At 53.7% G+C, this 23,329-nt stretch overlaps 8 protein-coding genes across 8 annotated transcripts; 5 read left to right on the top strand and 3 right to left on the bottom strand.

The window, feature by feature from the left end:
• Positions 1-2: 2 nt before the first annotated feature.
• Positions 3-1,765, bottom strand: BDW47DRAFT_131250 (uncharacterized protein; the record flags this gene model as incomplete). Its single annotated transcript, XM_024817272.1, has 3 exons — positions 3-1,117; positions 1,199-1,471; positions 1,750-1,765. The coding sequence occupies 3 exons, from the start codon at positions 1,763-1,765 to the stop codon at positions 3-5; spliced, it is 1,404 nt and encodes a 467-aa protein (XP_024672640.1).
• Positions 1,766-1,914: 149 nt separating this feature from the next.
• yme2 (putative RNA12 protein) lies at positions 1,915-6,475 on the bottom strand (the record flags this gene model as incomplete). The annotated part of the gene is made up of 6 exons (XM_024815034.1): positions 1,915-2,465; positions 2,520-4,271; positions 4,331-4,395; positions 5,051-5,659; positions 5,736-6,149; positions 6,204-6,475. 6 exons carry the CDS (start codon positions 6,473-6,475, stop codon positions 1,915-1,917), a joined length of 3,663 nt encoding a protein of 1,220 aa, XP_024672639.1.
• A 632-nt stretch (positions 6,476-7,107) lies between these two features.
• On the top strand, positions 7,108-8,476 carry BDW47DRAFT_21692 (aspartate aminotransferase family protein). Its single transcript, XM_024818473.1, has one exon. It carries the CDS (start codon positions 7,141-7,143, stop codon positions 8,452-8,454), a length of 1,314 nt encoding a protein of 437 aa, XP_024672638.1. The 5' UTR covers positions 7,108-7,140; the 3' UTR covers positions 8,455-8,476.
• A 93-nt stretch (positions 8,477-8,569) lies between these two features.
• On the bottom strand, positions 8,570-11,137 carry BDW47DRAFT_131248 (uncharacterized protein; the record flags this gene model as incomplete). Its single annotated transcript, XM_024817271.1, has 6 exons — positions 10,743-11,137; positions 10,066-10,683; positions 9,853-10,007; positions 9,634-9,804; positions 9,194-9,535; positions 8,570-9,143 (listed from the first exon to the last, which is right to left on the bottom strand). The coding sequence occupies exons 1-6, from the start codon at positions 10,884-10,886 to the stop codon at positions 8,570-8,572; spliced, it is 2,004 nt and encodes a 667-aa protein (XP_024672637.1). The 5' UTR covers positions 10,887-11,137.
• A 1,451-nt stretch (positions 11,138-12,588) lies between these two features.
• BDW47DRAFT_104582 (uncharacterized protein) lies at positions 12,589-13,943 on the top strand. Its single transcript, XM_024812358.1, has one exon. It carries the CDS (start codon positions 13,227-13,229, stop codon positions 13,800-13,802), a length of 576 nt encoding a protein of 191 aa, XP_024672636.1. The 5' UTR covers positions 12,589-13,226; the 3' UTR covers positions 13,803-13,943.
• A 2,317-nt stretch (positions 13,944-16,260) lies between these two features.
• Positions 16,261-16,567, top strand: BDW47DRAFT_104581 (uncharacterized protein). Its single transcript, XM_024812357.1, has 2 exons — positions 16,261-16,317; positions 16,369-16,567. Exon 2 carries the CDS (start codon positions 16,388-16,390, stop codon positions 16,550-16,552), a length of 165 nt encoding a protein of 54 aa, XP_024672635.1. The 5' UTR covers positions 16,261-16,317; positions 16,369-16,387; the 3' UTR covers positions 16,553-16,567.
• Positions 16,568-17,500: 933 nt separating this feature from the next.
• On the top strand, positions 17,501-19,278 carry BDW47DRAFT_131246 (xenobiotic compound monooxygenase, DszA family; the record flags this gene model as incomplete). The annotated part of the gene is made up of 4 exons (XM_024817270.1): positions 17,501-17,608; positions 17,692-17,880; positions 17,966-18,213; positions 18,286-19,278. 4 exons carry the CDS (start codon positions 17,501-17,503, stop codon positions 19,238-19,240), a joined length of 1,500 nt encoding a protein of 499 aa, XP_024672634.1. The 3' UTR covers positions 19,241-19,278.
• Positions 19,279-21,809: 2,531 nt separating this feature from the next.
• BDW47DRAFT_21653 (putative C2H2 finger domain protein) lies at positions 21,810-23,292 on the top strand. The gene is made up of 2 exons (XM_024818472.1): positions 21,810-23,033; positions 23,099-23,292. The coding sequence occupies exons 1-2, from the start codon at positions 21,930-21,932 to the stop codon at positions 23,162-23,164; spliced, it is 1,170 nt and encodes a 389-aa protein (XP_024672633.1). The 5' UTR covers positions 21,810-21,929; the 3' UTR covers positions 23,165-23,292.
• The last annotated feature ends 37 nt before the right edge of the window (positions 23,293-23,329 follow it).

Here is a 23,329-nt window from a genome sequence, read left to right as displayed (position 1 = left end):
ACTCAAGAAGAATCATCATCATCCTCATCCTCATACAAATGATTCACAAATTCCCCCTCCCCAGCATCATCCCCCGTAACAACAACCCACATAACCTTCTGCGCAATCTTCGTCTCCCTCTTCTCAACCCTCATCACCCGCTTCTCACTCTTGATTATCACTTTCGTAACCTTTGCCTCCCTCTCCCTCCTCAACTTCTCCAGCTTCCTCTCCACCCCCTTCATCTCCTTATCAAGATCATCCCGCACAATGCCCCTCCCCTGCAACGACTCGCCCAGCGGGCCCGCCAATCTCTCCCGCGCCCTCTCCCGCGCACCCTCCCCCACCGCCTCCACCTCCGCTATCCGCGCATCAATCTCCGCCCCCGCCCGCTCCGCCTTCTCCGCCATCCGCGCCGCCTTATCCCGCTTCACCCCCAGCCCCGTATTCTGGCGAGTCGTGAACCACCGCTCTTGTTTCGCCGTCACGCGCTTCAGCCAATTATCACTGTCGGTCCGCTCGCCATCGAAGCGGATGGGGAGGACGTGGCCGGCGAGCGCCTCCAGCCTCCGCACCTGCGGATCATACTGTTCCTTATTATTCCCCCTCGCCCTATCCCCACCATCCCCACCCTTACCCTTATCCAATCCCTCCTCCCCTCCATCCCCGCCTTCCTCCCTTTCCCCTCCATCCCCATAACGCGGAGGCTCCCCCTCCACAGAAGAAGCGCCATCTCCCCGCAGAGGCGGCAACTCCAGTACATCAGACTCCACGCCAACAGTCTCCAACATCGAAGCCGTCTTCAAAATCTGCACCCTCAGACCGCGCGGGGCAAAAAGCGACTCGTTCGCGATCCGCAGATAGGCCTGCGTGCGCGCCTGCGACAGCTTGATGGATCCGTATTCGGCCGCGACGGACACACCCAGGCCGACGATCTGCGTCTCCAGTAGCGGGAGGAAGTTCAGTAGGTGTGAGGTTGTGGAGACGGCTTGGAGGTAGGGGTGGGCGAGCCAGGCGTTGTTGAGGCCGTCGATGAAGGAGAGGAAGTCCGAGCGGGGGATGCCGTGGGATGTGAGGGAGGGGGAGTAGGCGCGTGTGAAGGGGCGGTAGATACTGCCGTGGAGGGTGTGGCTTGTTTCTGTTGTTTGGTGGAGGGGTTAGTTGGGGGTGGGGTTGGGTTTGGAGGGGGTGGGGGGAGGATGAGGGGATGGGGGCATACGGGGTATAACGAGTGGGATGGGAAGGATGCGCGAGCGGCGGGGTTGGTCGGTGTCGATTTGGTTCTCAATGAGGGTTATGGGGTGGTAGGGGGGTGGGGAGGCGTCGTTGTCTCCATTTTCGGGTTGATCGGGTTGTTGTTGTTGTTGTTGGTGGTGGTGGTGTTTTTCATCGTGTATGCTGATCATTGATTTGGAACTGGGACTGGGTGGTGTTGCGGATGTGGATGGTATATACTCTGGAGCTGGAGCTGGCGCTGGCGCTGGCGCTGGCGCTGGCCGTCGCCGTATCGGTGATCGTTTTTCCATGTCGAACCGGTTGGTGATGTTGACGTCGATGGGGAGATGATGTGGTGAGTTTGGTTAGGTTACTGATTAGGATTCCCTGGTTAGGCTTATAATTAGCGGATCTTCAGAGGCTGTGGTGGGGCATGTTCGGCCTATTATAGCTGGGTTGTGGGGTGGGCGTTTAACCTTGTGTGCATTTCAGGGTCCTTGTGTATGATTATTTTTCATCATGGATGAGAGCCCGGTAGGTATACAGTCAACGGACGAGGTGGATTCTTCATTCAAGGTGGTCGTTGATACATACATAGTACTATATACTGAGAGGGGTGGTTTAATTGAACGAGTAGATAAAAAGCCCCAAATTACGCGTTGAGAGAGCTCACATTTGCTAACCACAGCAAATGCGATACATACCCCATCAACGTGGGATTTATACCCCCAACAACTTCTTCAACACAGAACTCTCCCTCTCAAATCCCTCCACCCGCCTCTGCGCCTCATAAACCCTCCCCAACAACCACTTAACCCTCCCCCCCACCTCCCAAGGCTGCTTCGGCAGCGCCCCCAAAACCCCCAACTCCTCCTCACACTCCGCAATCCGCGCAGTCTCCCTCGCCGTCAACACGCCCAGAATCGACAACTCCATGCGCCCCCGCAGCGACTCGTTGGCCATCAGCTGCCGGAACACGGCCCGGTACACCGGCCGCCCGGGCCGGATGGTCTCCGGGCAGCCGTTCTTCGTCGTGATGGTGATTAGCTCGGCTTGTTCGAGCGCGCGGAGGGTGGCTTCGCCGTTTGTGCTGCTGAAGAGGTCGGAGAGGAGGACTTGGGTGTAGCGGAGGGTGTGGGTCTTAGATTGGGATAGGGTGCGGATTAGGTACCATGCGTGGGCGGGTGTCCAGGGGCGGGTGGTGGAGTCGTTGAGGAGGAAGAGCTTTTGAATTTCGGTGGCAGATTGGGTGATTATGCGGTTGACCGCCGCTGTTGGTCTTGTTAGTATATTATCTCTTTGGAGTAGAAGGATAGGAGGGATACCTCTAGGCGACTCCCCCGCTTCAATCCGATGAGCCATAAATTCCAAGTCCGTTACCCTACCCCCAAGCTCTTCAATACAGCTGCCGAGCCCATTCGCCTCAAGCTCGCCCTCCCCCGGCGCAGCCGCATCCGCCAAATGGTTGAACACAAACCGTCGCGCCACGTCGAGCGAGCAGTCGCCCAGCGCGATCGTCTTAAACACGGCGTTAGGCAACGCGCGACCTAGCGGCTTCGCGAACGACACGTCAGCCGTGAGGAAGATAACGTGCGCAATATTCCCCGTTACCAAGCCCGAAGCCCACTCAGCGATCTTCTCGTCAACAACACCAGTCTCGCTGCCCGGATGCAAGAAGTTATCGACCACAACGACAGGCCGGGCTTCCGCATGCGCCTCAAGATACTCATCGTCCGAGAGATGCGCGTCGCGATCCGTCTTCCGCCGTCCCTCGAGCGCCACAGCCCGCAGCGCCGTCGCCGTGCTCGCCCACACGTTGCTGAGCTGCGCATCCAGCGTCTCCGAGAACCCAGCCTTGGCCCCGATGACGCCCTGCGCAGCCAGATCAACCAAACTCGACAGGCTATTCATCCACGAAAACACAGGCCAGTAGCCGACCTGCGCCGCGGCGCGCGCAATCTTCGCCGCGTCCCCGCGCGCCTCCTGGATCGGCTTGCAGTCGATCGTAAGCTTGTACCGCCGGCCCTGCAGCGCGCGATCGAGCACCATCTCGCGTTTGCCGCTCCCCCGAGGGCCATGCACAACGATGAACGTCTCCGGCGTATCGCTCAGCCACGCCCGCAGCTGCGAAATGTCGCCCTCCCGGTCGGCCCAGATGGCTGCTAGCCCACGCGCGTCAGGCCGGCCGTCTCTCCTCCCGCCGAAGAAGAAATTGTACCGACGGTTTGCCTCGTCGAATTGTCTGCTTACCCAGCGCACGATAGCGTTCTCCTCCGTTTGCAGCGTCGCTTTGATCTTCATCTCTATGAAGAAGCGCCGGATCGGGTCGAAGACTGTCACCGTGATGGCTGCGACGAGCGCGGCTAGCAGCGGGATGATGATACGCGGGTGCGAAAACACCCAGTCGCGGATTGCAGCGAGCTTGATCTTCCGCGCGTAGCTGATTCTCAACGTTGTACCGTTGCTGTTGCATCCAGGGAGCGTAAACCCGTGAAGACAGCTTTTGGCAACGACGGCAGGCTGCGCGCGAGAAAACTCAACGTGCGCGTACCGCGGAGCGGACTTGGGGTCCGGTTGCACGACATCTACATTGCGCAGTTTACCGTACCGTCTGAAGAGCGAGTAGAGCGTTTCGACAGTCACGGTTCCGGGGGTATCTCCGTTGGTAGGGAGGAAATCCACGCGCAGCCGCTGGCTCGGAATGCGATACAGGTCTTCGATCCAAGGGTGTCCGCGCACGGTGTGGACAGTCGCTGTGCGGAAGGGACTGAACCATGGTCGGATAGGTTGCTGAGCGAGGTGCTCGTGCACTGCTTCTTCGATGGTTTTCTCTCGGCTTTTCTGGCCAAGATCTGTCTGCGACAACGACGAAAAGCGCACAAACGCGCCCCCTTCGTAAAACTGGGGAACGACCTCCTTAATTTCCACGTCTTGGGAAGCAGGGAACGCGCACTCCACAATCCGCGCGGGGTCCGACGCCGCAATGTGCGGTCTATTTAGGCGCTTCAGGATGGAAGCGTAGGCTGCGCTGCCGCCTAGCGGGGTGAGGAGCCATTGGAGTTTGGTTGGAAAGATGTCTGCGATCGTTATTTTGATTGAACTTTATCATGTAGGGCAAATCAGCAGGCAGGCATACTGCTTATGAAGATGAGGCCATCGGTGGGTCCCAGCGCGATATGGCCGGTCTCGAGACAGGTGGGTCTGGAGTTTGTGCTTTTTGTCCGGAGGAGTCTGTATATACGGGGGAGTCTGTAGGCACATGGCGGTTTGTATTTATATGGATGGAGGATAGAGGGACGCATGCTGGGAGAGGTAGGGCATAGGAAGGGAAGAGGAGAGATGGTGTGACGAGGTTGAGATGTTGATGATGGTCGCGTGATGACGTCATCCATCTGTTGTTGTCACGAGATCAGGTACATCAATAGGACTAGAAGATGGATGCTTTGTTTATATACTGGCAATGGACCTAACAATATTGGTATTATTAGTTATCGCAATATAAGACGTTATCAAAGAATACCCAAGAAGCGCAAACGTGTCTAAGTATCTTTTGTGGCCGAGTGGTAATCGTAATTCTTTGCACCACAGTTGACTGCTCATAGATATGCCTAGTCTATCGCACCCGCTCCTACATAGAAAGTACAGGATATAAATAACTAGAATATCGCACTACACATCAAACCCCAAATCCCATCCAAACAACCCCTCCCCATCAACAACCTCCAACAACTCCTCCAGAGAAAACCCCACGCACTCATCCACCAGCTCACCACCGGCGCCCCCCACAACACTCTCAACTTTATCGAGCATCTCGGAGCACTGTCCAAGACAATGATCCGCCAGATCCCAACCATACCGATCCCTCAATTCCCTCAGCGCACACACCATCTGCCTCGCCAGCCGTATGGAGAGTGCGCTGTGCGCAGACCCATGAAGCGCACTCCGCAGCAGGAAGGTCGTCGCGGAGGTGAGGGCGTACGCGTTCATTGGGATCCAGAAGCCAGGGAAGGGCGTCTCGTGGAGGCACTGCACGAAGTGCACGATGGTTTCTGCCGCGACATGCGCGGCGCTGTATTGCTCTTCGTTGGATGAGGGTGGGGTGTTGAGGTTGAGTTGGATGCGGCGGTGTAGTAGAGTGACTGCTAAGTAGGCGAGACGAAGGTTGGCTGCGCCTGGATGGTGGATGTTGGCGTTGTTTTTTAGGATGGTATGTTTGAGCTCTAGAGGGAGGCCGTTTTCCCAGTCTATTAAGAGGGCGGCGAGTGATTCTGGTGTAGTGGAGGAGGAGACAGTGTCGACGCTGTAGACGTGCTCGAGGGATGTTCCCAGTACCTCTGTTAGGGATACCAAGGATGTGAAGATCTGCGATACAGACGAGAGACTCTGCTCTGGTGTATACGACGGGAGAGGCACATCGTACTGAGAGCGGTGTATCTGCAGCGGAGTGCCATACGCAAGACTGCACCTACTTAATCATCAGCATGGGTCATTGTTTCAAAAGCAAGGTGGAGTAAGACCATCTCTCCTGCACAACAACCAACCACCAAATCCGCACACGAAATTTCTTCTCCGCGGGCGAGATGTCCCAACCAGATGGATCGCGGTTCAAGCCCAGCGCATGGCTCAGCGACACCGCCATGCCCATCAGACCGCCATTGCCGAAGACAGACGTGCTAGGCCGTCCACACACATTCAGGATAATAGCGAGGACTGTCGATGTCCCAGGCGCGAGAAACATCTCAGAGTGTAGCGCTTCGCAGGCTAGGACCCAGATGAAACGGCCGTCCGGGGCACGGGTGCCCTGTAAGTTAGAAGAACAGTCCCAGTAAATGAGGGCATTGGCGTATAAATTTGACAGCACAGCTGGGGAGATCTTGTGCCGGTGGTTCGTGTAGATCTTGCGGAAGGAGGACTCGTCGAAAAGGGGGAAGCAGGGGTTGAAGTGGGTGAAGAATCTACCACGTTTTAGCTCTGTCTAGCAATGGTCGCGGGGAGAAGGACATGCGTACAGATCAACCAGGTCGTGTTCGTGCGGCTCGATGAGTTTCTCAATGATCTGGCATTTACTGCCTGCCAGAGACTGGTTGCACGATACGCCCAGCGGACGACGCTGCACTGTGTTGAAAAGGACTGGTCGGGTCCCATTGACTGTCGGTCTCATCATGCGTCTGCGAGAGCCAGGCAGAGGAGAGAGGTAAGTCTCGAGAATGGTGTTGTCGTCGGCCACAGCGGGGCTGACGATGTGGGCGTTGTCGGGGTTTGTTTCGGCATCGAGGCCCATGATATCTGACAGCTCATCGCTTTTATTCTGGGACTGAGTACCACTGGTATCAGACTGAATTGTGTCTTGGGGATCTTCCAAAGTTACTTGAGGGGTGGATTCCAGCTGAGTTGGTCCATCGCTGGCCATTGCTGCGACTTGTAGACGCGGTTTTAGCTGCCTGGTAGTTGCTGGTTTCCGGGGAGATCTCCTCGTTCGAGACATTCGCTCCTCGGGAAAAACACACTCCGTGCCATGAACTTGGCACATTATACAACAGGGCGCATCCCGCGTTTTGCAGCGCGATTTGCGTTTTCTGCAGGCGAGACAGGCGGGATGGCGATGGGAGCGATACGGTCTCTCCGTTTGTGCATGATGCATTTGTATACGAACACTGCCGTCCGAGAAGATTCAAAATCTAGAACACAAAGTTACAATGGAAGTACAGAGATAACACTTTACCAGAACAGGCCATGAAGATAACAAGAGAGGAGAGGAGAGGACGCCTTCCCCGCGGCAAAGAATCCCCCTCCATCTCCACCACACGACAGAGTCTCCAATTGGCTGTTCTTCCCCGCGGCCATGGTCACCACATCTATATAATTCCATAAATCAACCTCCAACTCCCAACAAAATCCAACATCCCAATTAATCTTCCCAAAAATTCAGAATCAAAACAAGCCAACATGTCCGCCTTCCTCGAAAAAGCCAACGCCCACCTCATGTACACAGGGGTCCCCTACTCGCCCACCCTAATCACCCGCGCAGCCGGCACAAGACTATATACAGCGGAAGGGCACCAAATCCTCGACTTCACCTCCGGCCAAATGAGCTCTCTCCTAGGCCACTCGCACCCAGAAATTGTATCGGTCGTACAGACACACATCGCGACGCTCGATCACCTCCTCTCCAACATGCTAACAGCTCCCGTCCTCGCCCTCGCCGAGCGCCTCGCACACCACCTACCCACCCCGCTCTCCAAATCCTTCTTCCTAAACACCGGCTCCGAGACGATCGAAGCAGCCATCAAGATGGCCAAGTGCTACACAGGCCGCTTCGAAGTCGTCGCCTTCGCAGCGAGCTACCACGGCCTAACGCAGGGCGCCGGCTCAGCGACGTATTCCGCGGGGCGCAAGAACGGTAGCGGGCCGTGCATGCCCGGCCAATTGGCATTTCCAGCGCCGTACGCATTCCGCTCGCCGTTTCGGAGGCCCGCGGACGGCGAGTATGACTGGGAGACGGAGTTCGAGTACGGGTGGGCGATGATCGACCGGCAGAGTGTGGGGTCGTTGGCCGCGTTTGTGGTGGAGCCGATCTTGTCAACGGGGGGTGTGCTGGATCTGCCGCGGGGTTATTTGGCAAGGTTGAGCGAGGAGTGTCGCAAGCGAGGGATGTTGTTGATTTTGGATGAGGCGCAGACGGGCGTTGGTCGGACGGGACATATGTTTGCGTTTCAGGACCCCGACCATGGGGGCGTTGTGCCTGATATTTTGGCGCTGAGTAAGACGCTGGGGTGTGGGCTGCCACTGGCGGCTGTTTGTACGACTGCGGAGATTGAGAGGGGGTGTCGCGAGGCGGGGTTTCTTTGGTTGTCAACGCATTTGAATGACCCGTTGACTGCCGCTGTTGGAGATAAGGTGTTGGAGATTGTGGAGCGGGATGGATTGTGTGCGCGGGCGGCGGAGCGGGGGTTGCAGCTCAGGGAGGGGTTGCTGGCGCTGCAGAGGAAGTACTGGTGTATTGGGGATGTGAGAGGGAAGGGCCTATTGCAGGGGATTGAGATCCTGGAGGATGTGAAGACGAAAGCGCCCGGGGTGGAGCTCGGGCAGGCTGTGTCGGACATGGCGATGAGCAAAGGATTGTCCTGTAATGTGGTGAACTTGCCTGGCATGGGCGGTGTGTTCCGTTTGGCACCGCCGGTGACGGTCGCCCCGGAGGAGATAGACGAAGGATTGCGCATTTTGGATGAATCATTTGGGGAGGTGTTGAAAGGTATTTGAGCTCTTGTTCTCTCATTTCTCGTCTAAGGTATATAACGTCAGTGGCGATTCGTAGGGCCGTCAATCTTGATAACATTGAATTTATATTTGACATTCTTGCTAGGGTATATATTCATTAATGGTCATGGCTTTCATCCCTGTCTTTCTCCTTGAGATTAAGATTATCCCACTTCCCCAGAAAATTGTCCATCGAGGCTTCCGTCTGCCGTGCTTCGGGCTGCTGCACGACCGTCAGAAAATGCGGATAGAAGCTGCTAAAGCCGTTGGCGTCACGGTCGCCCCATGTTTGCGTCTGGAAATCCACAAACAGTGCGTGCGTCTCCTCCGGAAGTGCCACCTGCATCTGCTCCGCCGATAGCTGGATCATCCTCATAATGCCTGTGGCCAGGGCAAAGCGACGAGCGAATGCTCGCCCCAAAACCAGAACCTCCACGAAAGGATTGCGGTTCTCGGGCTGATCCAACCCCTCCAATAGAGTGAAGAGGCTCACGCTGATCCACTGGATCGTCGACGGGGCCATCCGGTCGATGCCCCAGCGTTCTCGGTGCAGACCTAGGAGGTAAGCTATGCGTCGCGCTGTCGACATGCCGATGTTCCGTGCGCGCTCGCCCGCCCCGGGATCAAGCGTCGTGTCGATATTAGAGCGAAGAAAGCCAAAGATTTGGATGACAGTGGTGTGGTAAAATAAACTACACCGGGTTAGAACGCGTGGTCCACCTTTTCGGCGAGGGGAACGTACTGCAGACTGAGTATGTGTGGCACAGCGGCTGTGTCAACACCCAAGCAATCTGGCAAGTTAGCATGCCATCCCTGCAGCTGCCGATACACATCCTCGACAATCGCCACGAGGTCTGCCTGCGGTGGCCGGTCGGAATTGTCGTGGAAAGCTCGGCTAATCTGAATAGTGATGCAGCAGAGATCGCACCAGCGGTCGAACACGCAGTTATGATGTCCAGTCACCCGGTCCGCAGACCTCGGATACGGCACCCACACGTCACAAGCATCCCCATGCGATATGGACACACGGGGACAGCTTGGCGGTTTGACATCGATATGTTTCATCAACGACACGGCTGCGGTACTGACCAAGTTAGCCAAGAAGTGCCCTACCCACAAAGAAAGAAGGAGGGAGGAGGGATGGAAGAAAGGAAAAGAGGAGATAGAGGAGAGAAGACGCACGAGCCAAAACTAAATATGCCCCACAGGGTTCGGCTGGCCACGTCCTGAGTTACTCTCTCTGCCTCCGACTGTGGGGGCCGGGGTGGATGTGTAGCGGCGTAGTCCTCCGCGGAACGCGTGGCCAGATCCAAATACATCCAGCCCATGCGATCCTTACCCATAAGTACCATGCTACTGTCGTCAGTGTGGTCGATCAACCTCAGACGAGCACAGACATACCGGACAAAAAAAATCAAGAGACCTTGAATGGTCGCGAGAGAGGGAGAAGGGTTGTCGCCGACATCCAGCAGCCGGCGTGCCTCCTCGAAGAACTGGTCCCCGCGGGACAGCATATCGTCCGGCACCGTAAACACATCTGCATAGTCCGAATAATACTGCCAAATTGCGGCTGGTCAATCACTCATCTTACCCTCGAACGATCACGTTACGTACGCTAGCCTCGGCCAAAATGGAATTCACCAAAAAGGGCGAGCAGAAGGGGCTGTTGACGTCGCCCGATTGCATGGCCCGAACAAACACGTCAGCGTTCAACCAGTGGAAGAACGGAAAGGTCCAGGTCAACCACAGGGAAACCAGATGCGACACCAGGTCGTCGTCGGCCGTGGCCGTAGTCCACGGTTTAGCGGGTACCCGATGCACCGGGATGTCGACCAGCCGTCGCAACTCTAGCATGCGTCTCGGGGGTCGCTGCTGCCGACCGGTAGTGAACCCTTCCTCCGAGGAAGACTCGGTGGACGATCGCTGGATCTTGAGTTGGATCTCGCGCAATTCTGGCGACCGTTCAATCTCAGCCCGTGAGAATTGATGCTGCAGAAAGATCTGCAGCTCTTCCAACGACGCGTTACTCCGGATAAGGTTCAGCAGCTGGGACAGGCGCTTGTTCTCGCTGTCGCGCAGTGCCTTGATCAATTGCGTCAGGATGTCTTCGGCTTGCTCCAAGCGATCCAATTTCCGCTTCATGGCAAATTTACGACGCATGTCGGCCATCTCATCTACGACACATTCGATCCGGTTGGCCACGCAATGCTCGCAGGGCGGATCACCCCGGCACTGGACCACGTTAGACGGTATCCCCATACGTTCTTTCCAACTGAAAGGGGGGGAATTACCTTGAGCTTTTTCAACTTGCATGCCCGGCAGGCCGTGGTCTTGTGCTTTCGACCGGGTACCACATCGTCGGCGGACGCATTGGGCTTCTGTGGTTGGCCTGGAGCAGGGGCGAGTAGACGGGTGGATGACGACGAATCGGACATATAGCACCAACTCTGCAACAGAGTAAATGAAGAGACTTGGGCCGCACAAGGGAGGCCAGCATGACGTCCGGACCGGTTTATAAAATCAGGACAACTCTCTATATCGGGGACTGTATTTCCGAGCCTTCCAGGCCATCTCTTGGCGGGTCAGGACTATCTGCCGGGGAGGATTGGGTTGGTGGACCAATCAAAAAGTCCAGAAAGGTTCCGAATTGAGGCGTAGTGGGAACTTTCCACCCAGTGGAGGGCAGGGCACGATAAAAAAAAAAAAAAAAAAAAAAAAACTCCTCTCACACCGTCGTCATCCAGTTCTCCGCGGAAGAAGATTGATTGTCGGCAGGGTCGCATTCCATTGTGCGTCTCGTCGTTTCTGGCGCCGATTTCGTTGGTGTAAATCGCTGGCGGCACTCGCTGGCGGCACAAAGTGCCTGCCAATCAGAGGATCGGGTGACGCGTTAGTGCACCTATAGTTGTTTCCATCCACTCTTCTCCATGTGCGTCGGAAGCCAAACAAAGCGGTCCCCACATTCTTAGTCTGGTTAGCCTGGCGCTAGCATTTTTCGACTGCAGCCTTGGATGAGTAACGAGGTATCGAGAGGAAGAGATTACTGGGTGAAATAAACCAATAAACAAGGTGTTGAAGGAAATGGACAGACAAGGGAGAATAAAGTGGGAACAATTTGATAGAAGGATAAGAATGCCATCAAAATAAAAAATGGATAGATACGAAACATCAAACTAAATGTAGAGTGAACAAAACAAAAAGGAAAAAAAAATGACATAAAAAAAAAAAAAACCAGTATAAAAATGGACAAAAATGCAATGAAATACAAAATAATAAATAGAAATAAAGAAAGGTAGGGATCAGTTCAATGGAATCAAAAAGAAAGACAAGGCATATCGGACCTTGCGTATCAGGCAGGTATGACAGCCCGTTAACCTCCCATCTGTTTGCTAAGAAGGATCCCCCCACCCCCTTCAAGTGGGGAGGCAGCCCCATCATAGCACCAGAAAAGAAGCTAATACGGGAAAATGATTGATCCGATCGCATGTCTGTCTATCCAGACCGATCTAATAACATCTCAAGAACGTATCATTCGTCAGAGCTCAGGATGATGAGTCTCAGACCCTTTGGTGCCCCAGATTCGTATCGTATCGATAGCAAACAAAACCATGGTCCTGATTCCTTCGGTGCAAAGGCGGGTGAGGAGAGGGGGTATATCAGACCAACGGTGAGTGGTTCTGGTGGTCCAGGGTTGAAACTTAACCCGACGTGGGAAGGAGAACGAGGTGTCTCAGTCGAGTCAGGGGCATCAGCTGTAGCAGTGTCCGAGGGGAGTTTAGAGGAGAACGGGCTCAAGAGTGGGATGGGGGAATGAGAGTTCTTGGTCGGATCCGACAAATGAAAGGAGGGGGAAGTGGTCCCGTGATGGTCACACCTCAGGCACGATGGGCACACACGATTGGGCTGGAAGTTTCAGGCGGGCACGGAACCATTGGCTGGATGGACTTCCGACTTGCCCAAAAAGGTCGGCCCGGACCTGGGGGACTAAGAGGGTTAATGCAGAGCTAATGCACCTGTAGCGTACAGAAGGTGTCATCGCATCGATAACTCATAACGCTAATTTTACCTTCCAACATCCAGAGGTTATGCTTGCGGATGAGAGGGGTGAGACTATTCAGAGACATGATGCATGGAGGACAGCAATCCGTCGCTTCCCCGAATCAAATCGCTTACACGTGACATTGAGTTTGTCTCGGTTCTGTTTACCAGGTCGAAGGAAGAGAAAGGTTCTGGCTCCGTCCTATGAGCAGTCGAGTATAGGACATTCACGCATCCAGCCACGAGTCGCCTCGCATGATCCGGACTCGGATTCTTTCATCCTCGAGTTTATTGTTCTTGTGACCGACAATGTCCCGGTATTGTGTTCCCCGTGTTGGTACCCGGCGGAGACACGACAAGGTCGAATCGGTTGGGGAGGCCGGTGCAAGGGGAGCGTGCGGGACAGATGAAGCTGGGGGGAATGGTTTCAGTTGGCATTTGTCATATTGAGGCTTATTCGCTTATCATGATGCCTATCTTTGACTAGTGGGGATGGTGCGAGCGGCTGAGATGTAGTTTGTGTCTTGGCTGATAGCGCCAGCAGAAGTTTTCCGGCTTTTCAAAGGCAATACTTCGAGGTTTTCCTACCAGCACAGCCAAGGAGCCTGTGAATCCATCCCGGGAAGTCCAAGAATGGGATGATCGAGAACGTGGTCCACTATAAGTGGTAAGATTAATTCATCTGCCACCATAATCAGCGAAGGACGGGAGTTATTCTAGTTTCCGGCCCGTGTCTTATGGTGCGCGTTAAATTCCCAGAGGGCGCAGTTAGACGGACGGATCAAACCGCGCATGGATGTCCCGAGCGCAGATACGCGGATAACACAAAAGTGCGGACAAGATCTCTCTGTATGCCATCCGAGATGATGTACAGTATTCATCCACAGTTCAGCAGAGGCCTGTCAATCCCTATCCCGGCGAAATTGTTCTCAATGGGTTATGACAATAGGAAGGGCAATGAGCAAGGAAGGTGGAGTCACTGGATAGTGCCGGGGGTGTTTCTCTTTCGGGGTGCTATCTACAGTTGGATGCTACTTAGTCCAATGGTGTACGCGGGAATCCCCTACAAGGCCGATTCCATTGAGTTCCACGACCCGCTCTTAATCGCGCACCAACACCTCACGAATAAGCAGAGTAGAGAAAAGGAGGGGCACTGGAAGGGATCCAAAGATGATCGCCACCGAATACACCGCAATCGAAACCTCGACACGAATCTATCACACTTTTCCCGTCCCTTCGACACATCAACTGCAAACACAGTTGCATCCTCGGGGACACGAGTGTTTTCTGGGCGACCTAGGCATCCTATATGAACCCTGCATACAGGCAAGCAGCGCTTGCATGACACTAACACCGTTGGTCCGAGGATTCTAGCACGTGCTCCTATCATTTCTTATATAGTTCACCAATGCCTGTTGATAAATTACTCATATCACGGGGAAGGGGTATACCCGACCCTAAGTCTCAACCGCACCATACACAGTCAAACCAGACACCATGACTCTGACGCATGAGGTCGCAATTGCACGGTCTAGACTAACGACTTGAAGCGGGGTCACTCCATTGTACAGCGCAGCGTTGAGTCTTTCGAATTCATGACTAGCAAATTAGTGGGTGTACATTGCATAGCCACAACAATCTATCCCTAGAAGGATGTTCCTTTGCTGTCTTGTGTGCTATTTTTGTGGTACTCGAAGAAACTGTGTTGTTCGATGCGGGGAGTAATTAGGCTAGCCGAGTCCTCGCTGTATCCTCAATAAAATGGCGACAGGTAGCTTAAACCATTCAAACAAAAGCAAACCGTGGAACCACATTCCAGTTGTATGTGGGCATCAATAACCAGAGCCTGTTTCAACCCAGACATATCACCCGAGGGATAGGGAGTTCCCTGCGGAGTATCTTGAAGTGAAAGACAGCTTGATATTTCAAGCCAACCAGGGGATCAAGGCACATGCTGGCCCTTGTCAGCCAACGTGACATAAAGCTTTTTCTGCCTTGGGTGTCTCCACTTCACCTTCATCCTACAGTCGGTATGCTTAGATACTAGGCACCTGTTATGTTGCATCTAAATCAATCGGTCGGAATAACTCGCTCTCAGTCAGCATGCAAGAAGATCATTTCTAAGTGTTCCCTTGTCCTTCGATCCACAGTGGATTAGCGACACTATCTAGAGGCGTTGAGACATCTCCGCGGATATCGATCATGAACCCTTCTGTGGCGCCCTCTTCCCTGCTTTGGTTCAAGGGGCGCTGATCCCCATCGACGTCCCCAAGTATGGCTTGACAGGTCCGTACGGAAATACTTCCCGATGGCTCACTACTGGAATGCTGACATTTCACGTTCGTGACAGGCTGGCTCTATTTACCGAGTCCACCTTACTCCACCGCAAATCTACAGACCTCCGACCGTCGAGACATGCCAACAACCTGGATGCCGACCGTTCGTCGAGTAATTACCGATGTTATAACTAGCATATCCCTATTCAGTATTCAGTGGCCATGCTTCTGGCAAGATCGAATGATGGACCCTGCACATCCCACCCATGCATCCTTTGGATCCCACGCTGCGACTTGAACAGTGCTAGATATATGGCACCCTGAAATAATCACTTGGTTGGATGCACTACACCATAATGATTAGTACGTGATTATTCCACGGTCTGCACCCCAACGGGATGTGAGCCCTGGCTGTGGCCCACCAACCGACCGGATCCAGGGTTCGTCGGGTCAGGGCGCAGGCGGGACGAGTGGGGTTTCTCACGAAACTGAGTTTGGCTGGGTGTGGATTGCTGGGGTCTCCACCCCACTTTCTTAGTCGCCAATAACGCTACTGCACTGGTGGTGGAAAGTGTTTACCGATTCGGGGTTGTGACGATCTGCCGATCTCTCGGGGTTAGTCGCCCTACCAGATGAGAGACCGCGCTGCTGCGTCATGGGACCCAGTTTTGGGTTATGCAAGCGGGTCTTGAGTGAAGACACAATTGGCATTTTAATCGGTGGGTCGCGGCAGTGGTTGGCCAGCTAGAAGCTGCATGTCTTCGTTGTATCTACGGAGTAGGGCAGTAGGGCAGAAGAAGCAGTGCGCCGCCATTACTAAATGGGGTTGTAGGTCCATCTTACACTTCGGCTTGAAGCGCTACCTCGCATACTTTCTCCTCACTGCCTTATTCCATTCTTCTTTCGGTGATGCCCGCATTGTGCCAGCAGATAAATACTACTCACTTGGCGACGAAAACACCACACTCAAACCCGCAAGGTGGTTGACACCTCCGTTTGGAGTAACCATCCTGTTTAACCACTCGCATCGGCCAGATTGATGCCTGGACTGTAAGCTCGGCAGTCGCACTCGTGGTCGTCAGACCGTCGCGGAGAGAAGCGCAGAAATGTGAAGAATTTGCTGTCAAAGATTAGTGGCCGCTGTCTCGGCCGCTGGTTCTCTCTTGCGAGATACACAGCTAACAAAACCCAGCTTCGGCCCTGATAGCTTTGTCCCCGGAGCTGAACATAGTGCCATCGCATCAAATGTCACTGATATGTTCGCCGACTCGGCCTTCCTTTCGCAGCCGCAACTTCGCGGAGCCAAGATGCAGCGCCGCTGCCTGAGGCAGCTGCCCGAGGCCATCGGATCATTCGAAAACATATGTGTGAGGCTATCCCGGGGAATAAGCGGATAATACACCAGCTTGTTCGCTTGGCACAATATGTTGTGGCATTTGCGCGATGGCCAGTCGCATGGCTCGGAAGCTGGTAGGACCCAAAGGGTACTACTGCCAGATTACTTGCAGCGGAGCTGTCGGCGTTGAAAGCCACATGGCTATCTAAAGCCTCGGTATGCCCTTCCTGTGGTCTTCATTTCTGAACCTAGTGGCTCATCAGATAGACCGGGGCGTCAAATACAGATGACCACTAGCCCGGTTCTCGACAGTCTTTCACACTGTACTCTGTTTTTATGGACTGGTATGGTAGAAACCATATCTGATCAGCTGTACTGCAGCTCGATGGGCATATGCGTGTGGATCCAACTTGTCCAGTGTCTTGAGATTCATTTCAGGGCGGACAGCTAATGCAGGTCTCTGTCGAGTGAATAAGTCTTTTCCTATGTTTCTGTCAGGCAGTCATTATAAGCCTGGGGGGTGGACACAATTGATCTCCGTTGGACATATACGTACCACAGATTGATAAACTGCAATCGACACCAAGAAAGCTCGGGTATATTTCCCGTTCCAGCATCATCATTAGAATGACTTTGAGGGATTGTAGTGCACCCAGCCTCCACCGTTCAGTGAGTGAGTCCAGTCAATCCAGTCATCTACACCACGCTCAACCAGGCTCAGCAGCCACAGGGAAACTGGAAAAAGGCCCATCCAAGCTATTGCCTGGTGTCCTAAATTCTTAGCGCAAATATACGGCAGTAATGCCTGCGTCAGTGTCAGGCTACGAGGTGCAATACCTGTAGCTTTGGCAGGGGGTCCATTGTGTCTAGCACCAGCTTTTTGATGGGACCCTCAATGCAATTAACATCGGTTTGAATTCTGAGCGAGGTGGTGCCTGTCTACTACTGCAGACGATATATTCGATTCAAAGTTATGAAGAATTTATTGAGCTCTTGATCCACATGTATTATCCATTAAATCATCCAGGGAACCACCTACTTCGAACTCAGATTGACCTCAAGTAACTGGAACAAAGATAGCAGTATATAGGCCCCTCCCAACAATCACACCCAGATAACGATAAGAGCACGTCCAATGCGGAGACAATCACGACATACTCCTCATAGACACGCGCGTCGACATCAGTTACGCGATGGGCTTCCCCGATGGCGTGTGCGGGGTTGTCCTTGAACCAACTGTATAAACCAACAAATTAACACTCATAACCTGACCATATCACAAGTTATAAATCAATCAACACCAACACGACACAACACCAACAAAGTTCATAACCAACAATTGAATACCTACCACACATACAATTGCACGTCAACAAACAGAGCAACAACACAACTCACAATGGGCGACATTCAACCCCCAAGCACCGACAACAGTCCCAAGAAACAAATCCTCCTCAATGCCTTTGACATGTGCACTGTGGGACATTTATCGCCGGGACAATGGAAGGTGAGTCTCTTTCAATACATCAACTCTCTCTATAAGGTGCATGTATATATATAAGTCAAGCAAAGCTAAAAGCTACCAACCAGAACCCAGCCGATCGCTCTGCCACAAAGCGCAAACTCAGCTACTGGACGGACCTAGCTAAGCTTCTCGAGCGCGGGGGGTTCAACGCCCTGTTCTTGGCTGATACATACGGCGGGTATGATACCTACGAGGGGAAGCTAGATGAGTGTATTCGGCGCGGGGCGCAGTGGCCTGTTACGGATCCGACTATTGTATGTTTCTTGCTTACTATACTTTCCGTTGTCTTTCAGAAAGACACTCAAGGGAATGGAAGGGAAGAAGTTAATAAACGACTAGCCCATTTCCGCCATGGCAGCCGTGACGAAGAACCTCGCCTTTGGCATCACAGCGTCGACGTCCTTCGAGCCGCCGTTCTTACTGGCAAAACGCTTCTCAACACTCGACCATCTAACAGACGGGCGCATTGGATGGAACATCGTCACATCGTGGAAGAAAGCCGCGTTCAAGGCGATCGGGTTGGACTCACCGATTGAGCACGACGAGCGGTATGCGCAGGCCGACGAGTATATGCGGGTTGTTTACAAGTACCTATCCCCACCCATTCTCCCTACACTCCCCCGACCTAAATAATGTAAATAAGAAACTAAAGCAAACAGACTATGGGAATCATCCTGGGCGCCCGACGCCATAAACCCGACCCCATCAACAGACACCTACGCCGACCCGTCCAAAATCCGCCCCATCAACCACAAAGGCAAATACTTCCAGCTCAACACGCCACACATCGTCGACCCATCGCCCCAACGCACACCCTTCCTCTTCCAAGCAGGCACCTCCAGCGCGGGATCCTCCTTCGCCGCCACGCACGCCGAAGCGATCTTCGTCTCGGGCCACTCCGCGTCCGTCCTCCGGCCCAAAATCGCCCACATCCGCCAACTAGCCGCTGAACGCGGCCGCGACCCGCGCTCCATCAAGGTCTTCGCAACATTCACACCGATAGTGGGCCGCACGGACGCCGAAGCCCAAGCGAAGTACGACGCGGCGCGCGCGAACGCATCCATCATCGGCGGACTAGTTCTCTTCTCGGGGTGGACGGGGATCGACATCTCGCGGATTCCGCTGGACCAGGAGATCACGGCGGGGGATTCGACGGAGGGGAACCGGATTACGAGTTTGATGGAGACGCTGACGGCGCCGCTGGAGGAAGCTGGGGAGACGGGGGGGAAGGGGCGAGCGTGGACGCCGCGGCTGGTGGCGGAGCGGGCGGCTGTGGGGGGCTTGGGACCCGTCGGGGTGGGCTGTGCGGAGCGGGTGGCGGATGAATTGGAGAGGTGGGTGCGCGAGGCGGATCTCGATGGGTTTAATCTGGGGTATGTGACTACGCCGGGGACGTTTGAGGAGGTCGTGGAGTTCTTGATTCCGGAGTTGAGGCGGCGTGGGGTGTATGGGGAGGCACCACTGCCTCCGGCAGTGGATGGGGGAGGAGAAGGGGAAGGGCTGACGGCGCGGGAGAAGATCTACGGGGTGGGACAGCGGGAGCTTCGGGCGGATCATCCGGGGAGTCGGTACAAGTATGGGGTCTATCGTGAGGAGGGAGGGGAAGAAGAATAGAGAGATGATGTTGACGATGGCGGGATTAAGACTGCGCCACAAGAAGCGCCTTTCCAGGGAGGCGGCGCCACGGTCCGACGTGATCTCAATTGAGGATATCTTGTGCGAGGTCAGTATACTTATATAATACATTTGATATGTTTTAGTATAATCTCATGAACATTCTATATATTATGTGGTAACTCCCATATTATTACATGATTAATATCCGACCATTCCTGGAATCCAACCCACTGGCAAATACTATTCAATCGATTATTGACCAACTCAAGAAAAAGTCAAGAAAGTATTGACGCGAGGGACTCCATGATGCATCACAGTTGATCAAGTGGATGGTCTGACCCGGGATCTGGAATGGTCTGGGTTGGCCCATCGAGATCGATAGTCTGGTCGAGATGCTCGCTTGATTTGTCGAGGGGGGAAAGACAAAGGGCGGGATGTGATAGGCAGGGTTCGTCGGCTGTCAGGACTGAGAACCATGGATGGGTTGGTTCACATGATTCAGATGACTTATAAATAAACGTCAATAATAATAATAGTAATTAAATAGATAGATATATGATAAATAACTAAGTAAATTAGATATAAAGATAAATAAACAAATAAACAAACATGAACAAGGCAACATAGATAAAAATAAGTAAAAAGATAGATGGATAAAAAATTATGAGCCTAACCAAATTATATAATGATGTATAATCAAGGCAGAAAGAAAAAGGCAGAAAAGGAGAAAAAATAACAGGAAGGAAGGAGGGGAATGTTTGATTTTCTTACTTTTTATATTTCCTGAAATAAAATATCATAATTCAACCAAACTAGTCTCGTATTGTCCGAGCGATGCGACCCGGTTGGTCCAGGTGTGCATCCGTGCGGAGGCAATACGAGTTTCATTCTTTGTCTGATGGTTCAGGGGTTTTGGGGCGATTCCTCAGATTGGTCTGAGAAGGATCCTCCCAAGAGTTAGGTAGTATCCTCCATCAGATCAGATCCTCGTTTAACGGGGGTATGTCCTAAGGGTACATCGTCTGTAGTCTGTCCTAATCCATACTCCTCCATATACTCCGTAGTTATATATTATATAGACGGGACACTTCTGAACTTCCAGTCGGACGATCAGGATCGTCCCAACTAAGCTTATTTGGCTCCACCATCCAGGGCCGATCGGTCAAACTGGTGATTCATCTTCCCAGCAAAAAGGGGGGGGTGGTGGGAAGATCGATCGGGATCTTCATGTGGATTTGAGGGATCCGTGGATGAACCGCTGTCAACCACGTGAGGAGTTCCCATCCAGACGATCCGGATGGATATCCATCACTATAACCCTCGCCTGTACCAAAGGATCACCGAATGGGACCTCAGGAGTATAGTACCCTCCAGTATAGGTCAGTAGCCATTAGCCAGTAGGCCAGTAGTCAAGTCAACCAGTAGTTAGTTATGGTACAGTATGGTATAATATGGTACGGTATCAGCCGTACCATATTACACCACCCAGTTCCAATCAATTCCATCCTTATAATCTTCTTTTCCCCCGCAGGGCCAGACCGGTCGGGAAACTTTGATTTTATCTTCCCTTTCTTTCCCTCCTCTTTCTCTCTCTCTTTCTCTTTCTCTATCTCTTTCTCTATCTCTAACTCTCTAACTCTCCCAACTCTCCTCTTCTCTCCTCTTCCCTCCCTCCTCTTCCTCTCTGGTTTCCTCCTCCATCCAAACCCATCTTTCTTCCCCCCTCCTTCCCCTCCCCGGTTCGAGTCGGATCGATCTGCTTCTTTTCCACTCGTCATTCATCCTTCTTCCCCCCCCGTGCATTCCTATTGAATCGTGTCATTCCCTCTTGGGCGTTGGACTGTTTGATCGGACGGGATTGGGTTGGAGAGTCAGGGTTGACTGATCATCACTATATATAACCTCTTCTGATTTGTTTGTTGTGTTTCGCTTTTCTTTTCGTTCCATTTCCTTTTTGGGGTTTGATCTTATTTTTCTATCATATCTTTTATATTTTTCTTTTCTATTTTCTATCCTGTTTTTTTACTTCTCAATTTTTACTTTCATTTTCTATTTTCTATTTTATTTGATTTCGATTTTCCCTTCTCTCGTTCCCAATTTTTTTTCCCTTTCCCTTTTTCCCTTCCTTTTCTCTTCCTCTCCAATCCTTTTATTAGTAAATACTCTCCCTGTCAGCTGTCCGCTCCACTTCTTTCTCCTGTCGATCTTCATGCATCTCTGCCCACAACCCTTCCTTTCCGTTCCTCTAGATTGACCTGTTCGTTTGACCGTGATTGTCGTGGGTCCGACGCGATCTCGGGTCCCTGGTTTCCTCAGGCCATGTCTGGTTGATCGCCGCCTTCTGTTTCTTTTTCTTTGACCCCAGTCATCCTTACTTTTCAGGATATGACTCTCTCTTAAATCCATCATTCCTACCCATCTGTCATCCTCTGCCCTCGATTTCATCGATCGCAAGACGCGATCATCGCCCCTCCTGGATCCTCCTGTCGTCTCGGGGGGCCTGTCTGGCAACGGCAGCAGCAGCAGCAACAACAACAACAGCAACAACAGCAACCGCTTTTGGGCGTTGGGAGCTGATCCCACGCTTGTTCCCTACGGGTCCATCTCGGCGGCTGGTGTGGAGTTGTTCCCGTCCGTGTCGCGCGACGCACCCGCCAATCTGGCGGCCCTCGCGATCCCGCCCGCGATGGGGTCGGCGCTGGAGGCGCTGAACCCGTCGCCGCCACCGCCTCTAAGCGCCCGACGGCCCGCGGCGCCCGCGCTGCCCAGCTTCGAACTTCCAGCGCCCTCCTTCAACCCCCTCCCCGTCAAGTACCCGTCCGCTTCAGCTGTCAACCCGGGCAGTGTCAGCAGTCTTCTGGACCCGATCCCGGCAGCGCACCACCACCAGCAACACACCCAACCGCCACATCAGCCCGATTCCGCCGCCCCGCCCGTCACCACCGCCTCCACTGCCGCCTCCACCCCGGGTGACACCTATTGGGCCCACACCCCTTACGGCTCCCGGTCGTCGTGGCCCACCTTCTCCCATCCCAACGCGTTCGTCCGTCCACCCCATCAACCGCAGTCGTCACACCACACGACCTCCCCCCCGGGAGTCGAGTCGATCTCCCCGTCGTACGACCTGCACCAGCTCCCTCCCTTCCACCAGCAACCACCGCCGCCGCCGTCGTCCCACCATCACCACCAACCCCATCACCCGCATCATCCGGCCGCGTTGTTCGCGACCACGCCGGGTTCTGCCCCGCCGCCGCCCCTACCGTCCAACGACCCCTACATGACCAAGTCGTCGTCGGCGCCCAGCTTCGGGACGGGCCCCCTGCTGACCACCCCGCCAACGCCGGGCGGGTACCCGCCGTACGGGACGGGCCTCGGGGTGGGACGGGTGGCGTCGACGCCGCACGCGCCGCCATACCACCTCAACCATCAGCGCCAGCCGTGGCCGTCGTACTCTCTGCCGGCGATGACAGGTCCCGTGATGACCAACGTCCACAGCCCCGGCGGGCAGATGTCGCTGCTGGGTGGACTGCAGGCGGGGATGCTGCCGGCTGGGTTCAACAGCGGACACGTGGCGAGCATGCAACACATGTACCCGCATGCGCCACCGGGACACGGGCCGCACGGGCACGGGCCAGGACCGACGACGGACCGGCCGTTCAAGTGCGACCAGTGTCCGCAGAGCTTCAACCGGAACCACGATCTCAAGCGACACAAGCGGATCCATCTGTCGGTGAAACCGTTTCCGTGCAACCATTGCGACAAGAGTTTCTCCCGAAAGGATGCGTTGAAGGTAGCCCCTCCTCTCTCTGTCTCTTTACCTTACCGAATAAAAGATAAGAAACTAACACTATATAGCGACATGTCCTCGTCAAAGGCTGTGGCAAGGACAGCAAGACGGATCACGTCAAGGAAGAGGGTTAGGGCCAGCAGATAATGATGTAGTGTTTACTGTCTATTCTTGTATTGTATTTCATAGCGAGTACGTGAGACGTAGGCGTTGGGATGAACATAACTTGCAGGAATCAGCATTATTAGTATATAATATCGTACATCTCTATATCCTTCTTGGCTCATATCTCGCCTCAT

Source organism: Aspergillus candidus (genome assembly GCF_002847045.1).
Source record: "Aspergillus candidus strain CBS 102.13 unplaced genomic scaffold BDW47scaffold_18, whole genome shotgun sequence".
NCBI lineage: Eukaryota > Fungi > Ascomycota > Eurotiomycetes > Eurotiales > Aspergillaceae > Aspergillus > Aspergillus candidus.
This window is presented reverse-complemented; position numbering and strand designations above follow the sequence as displayed.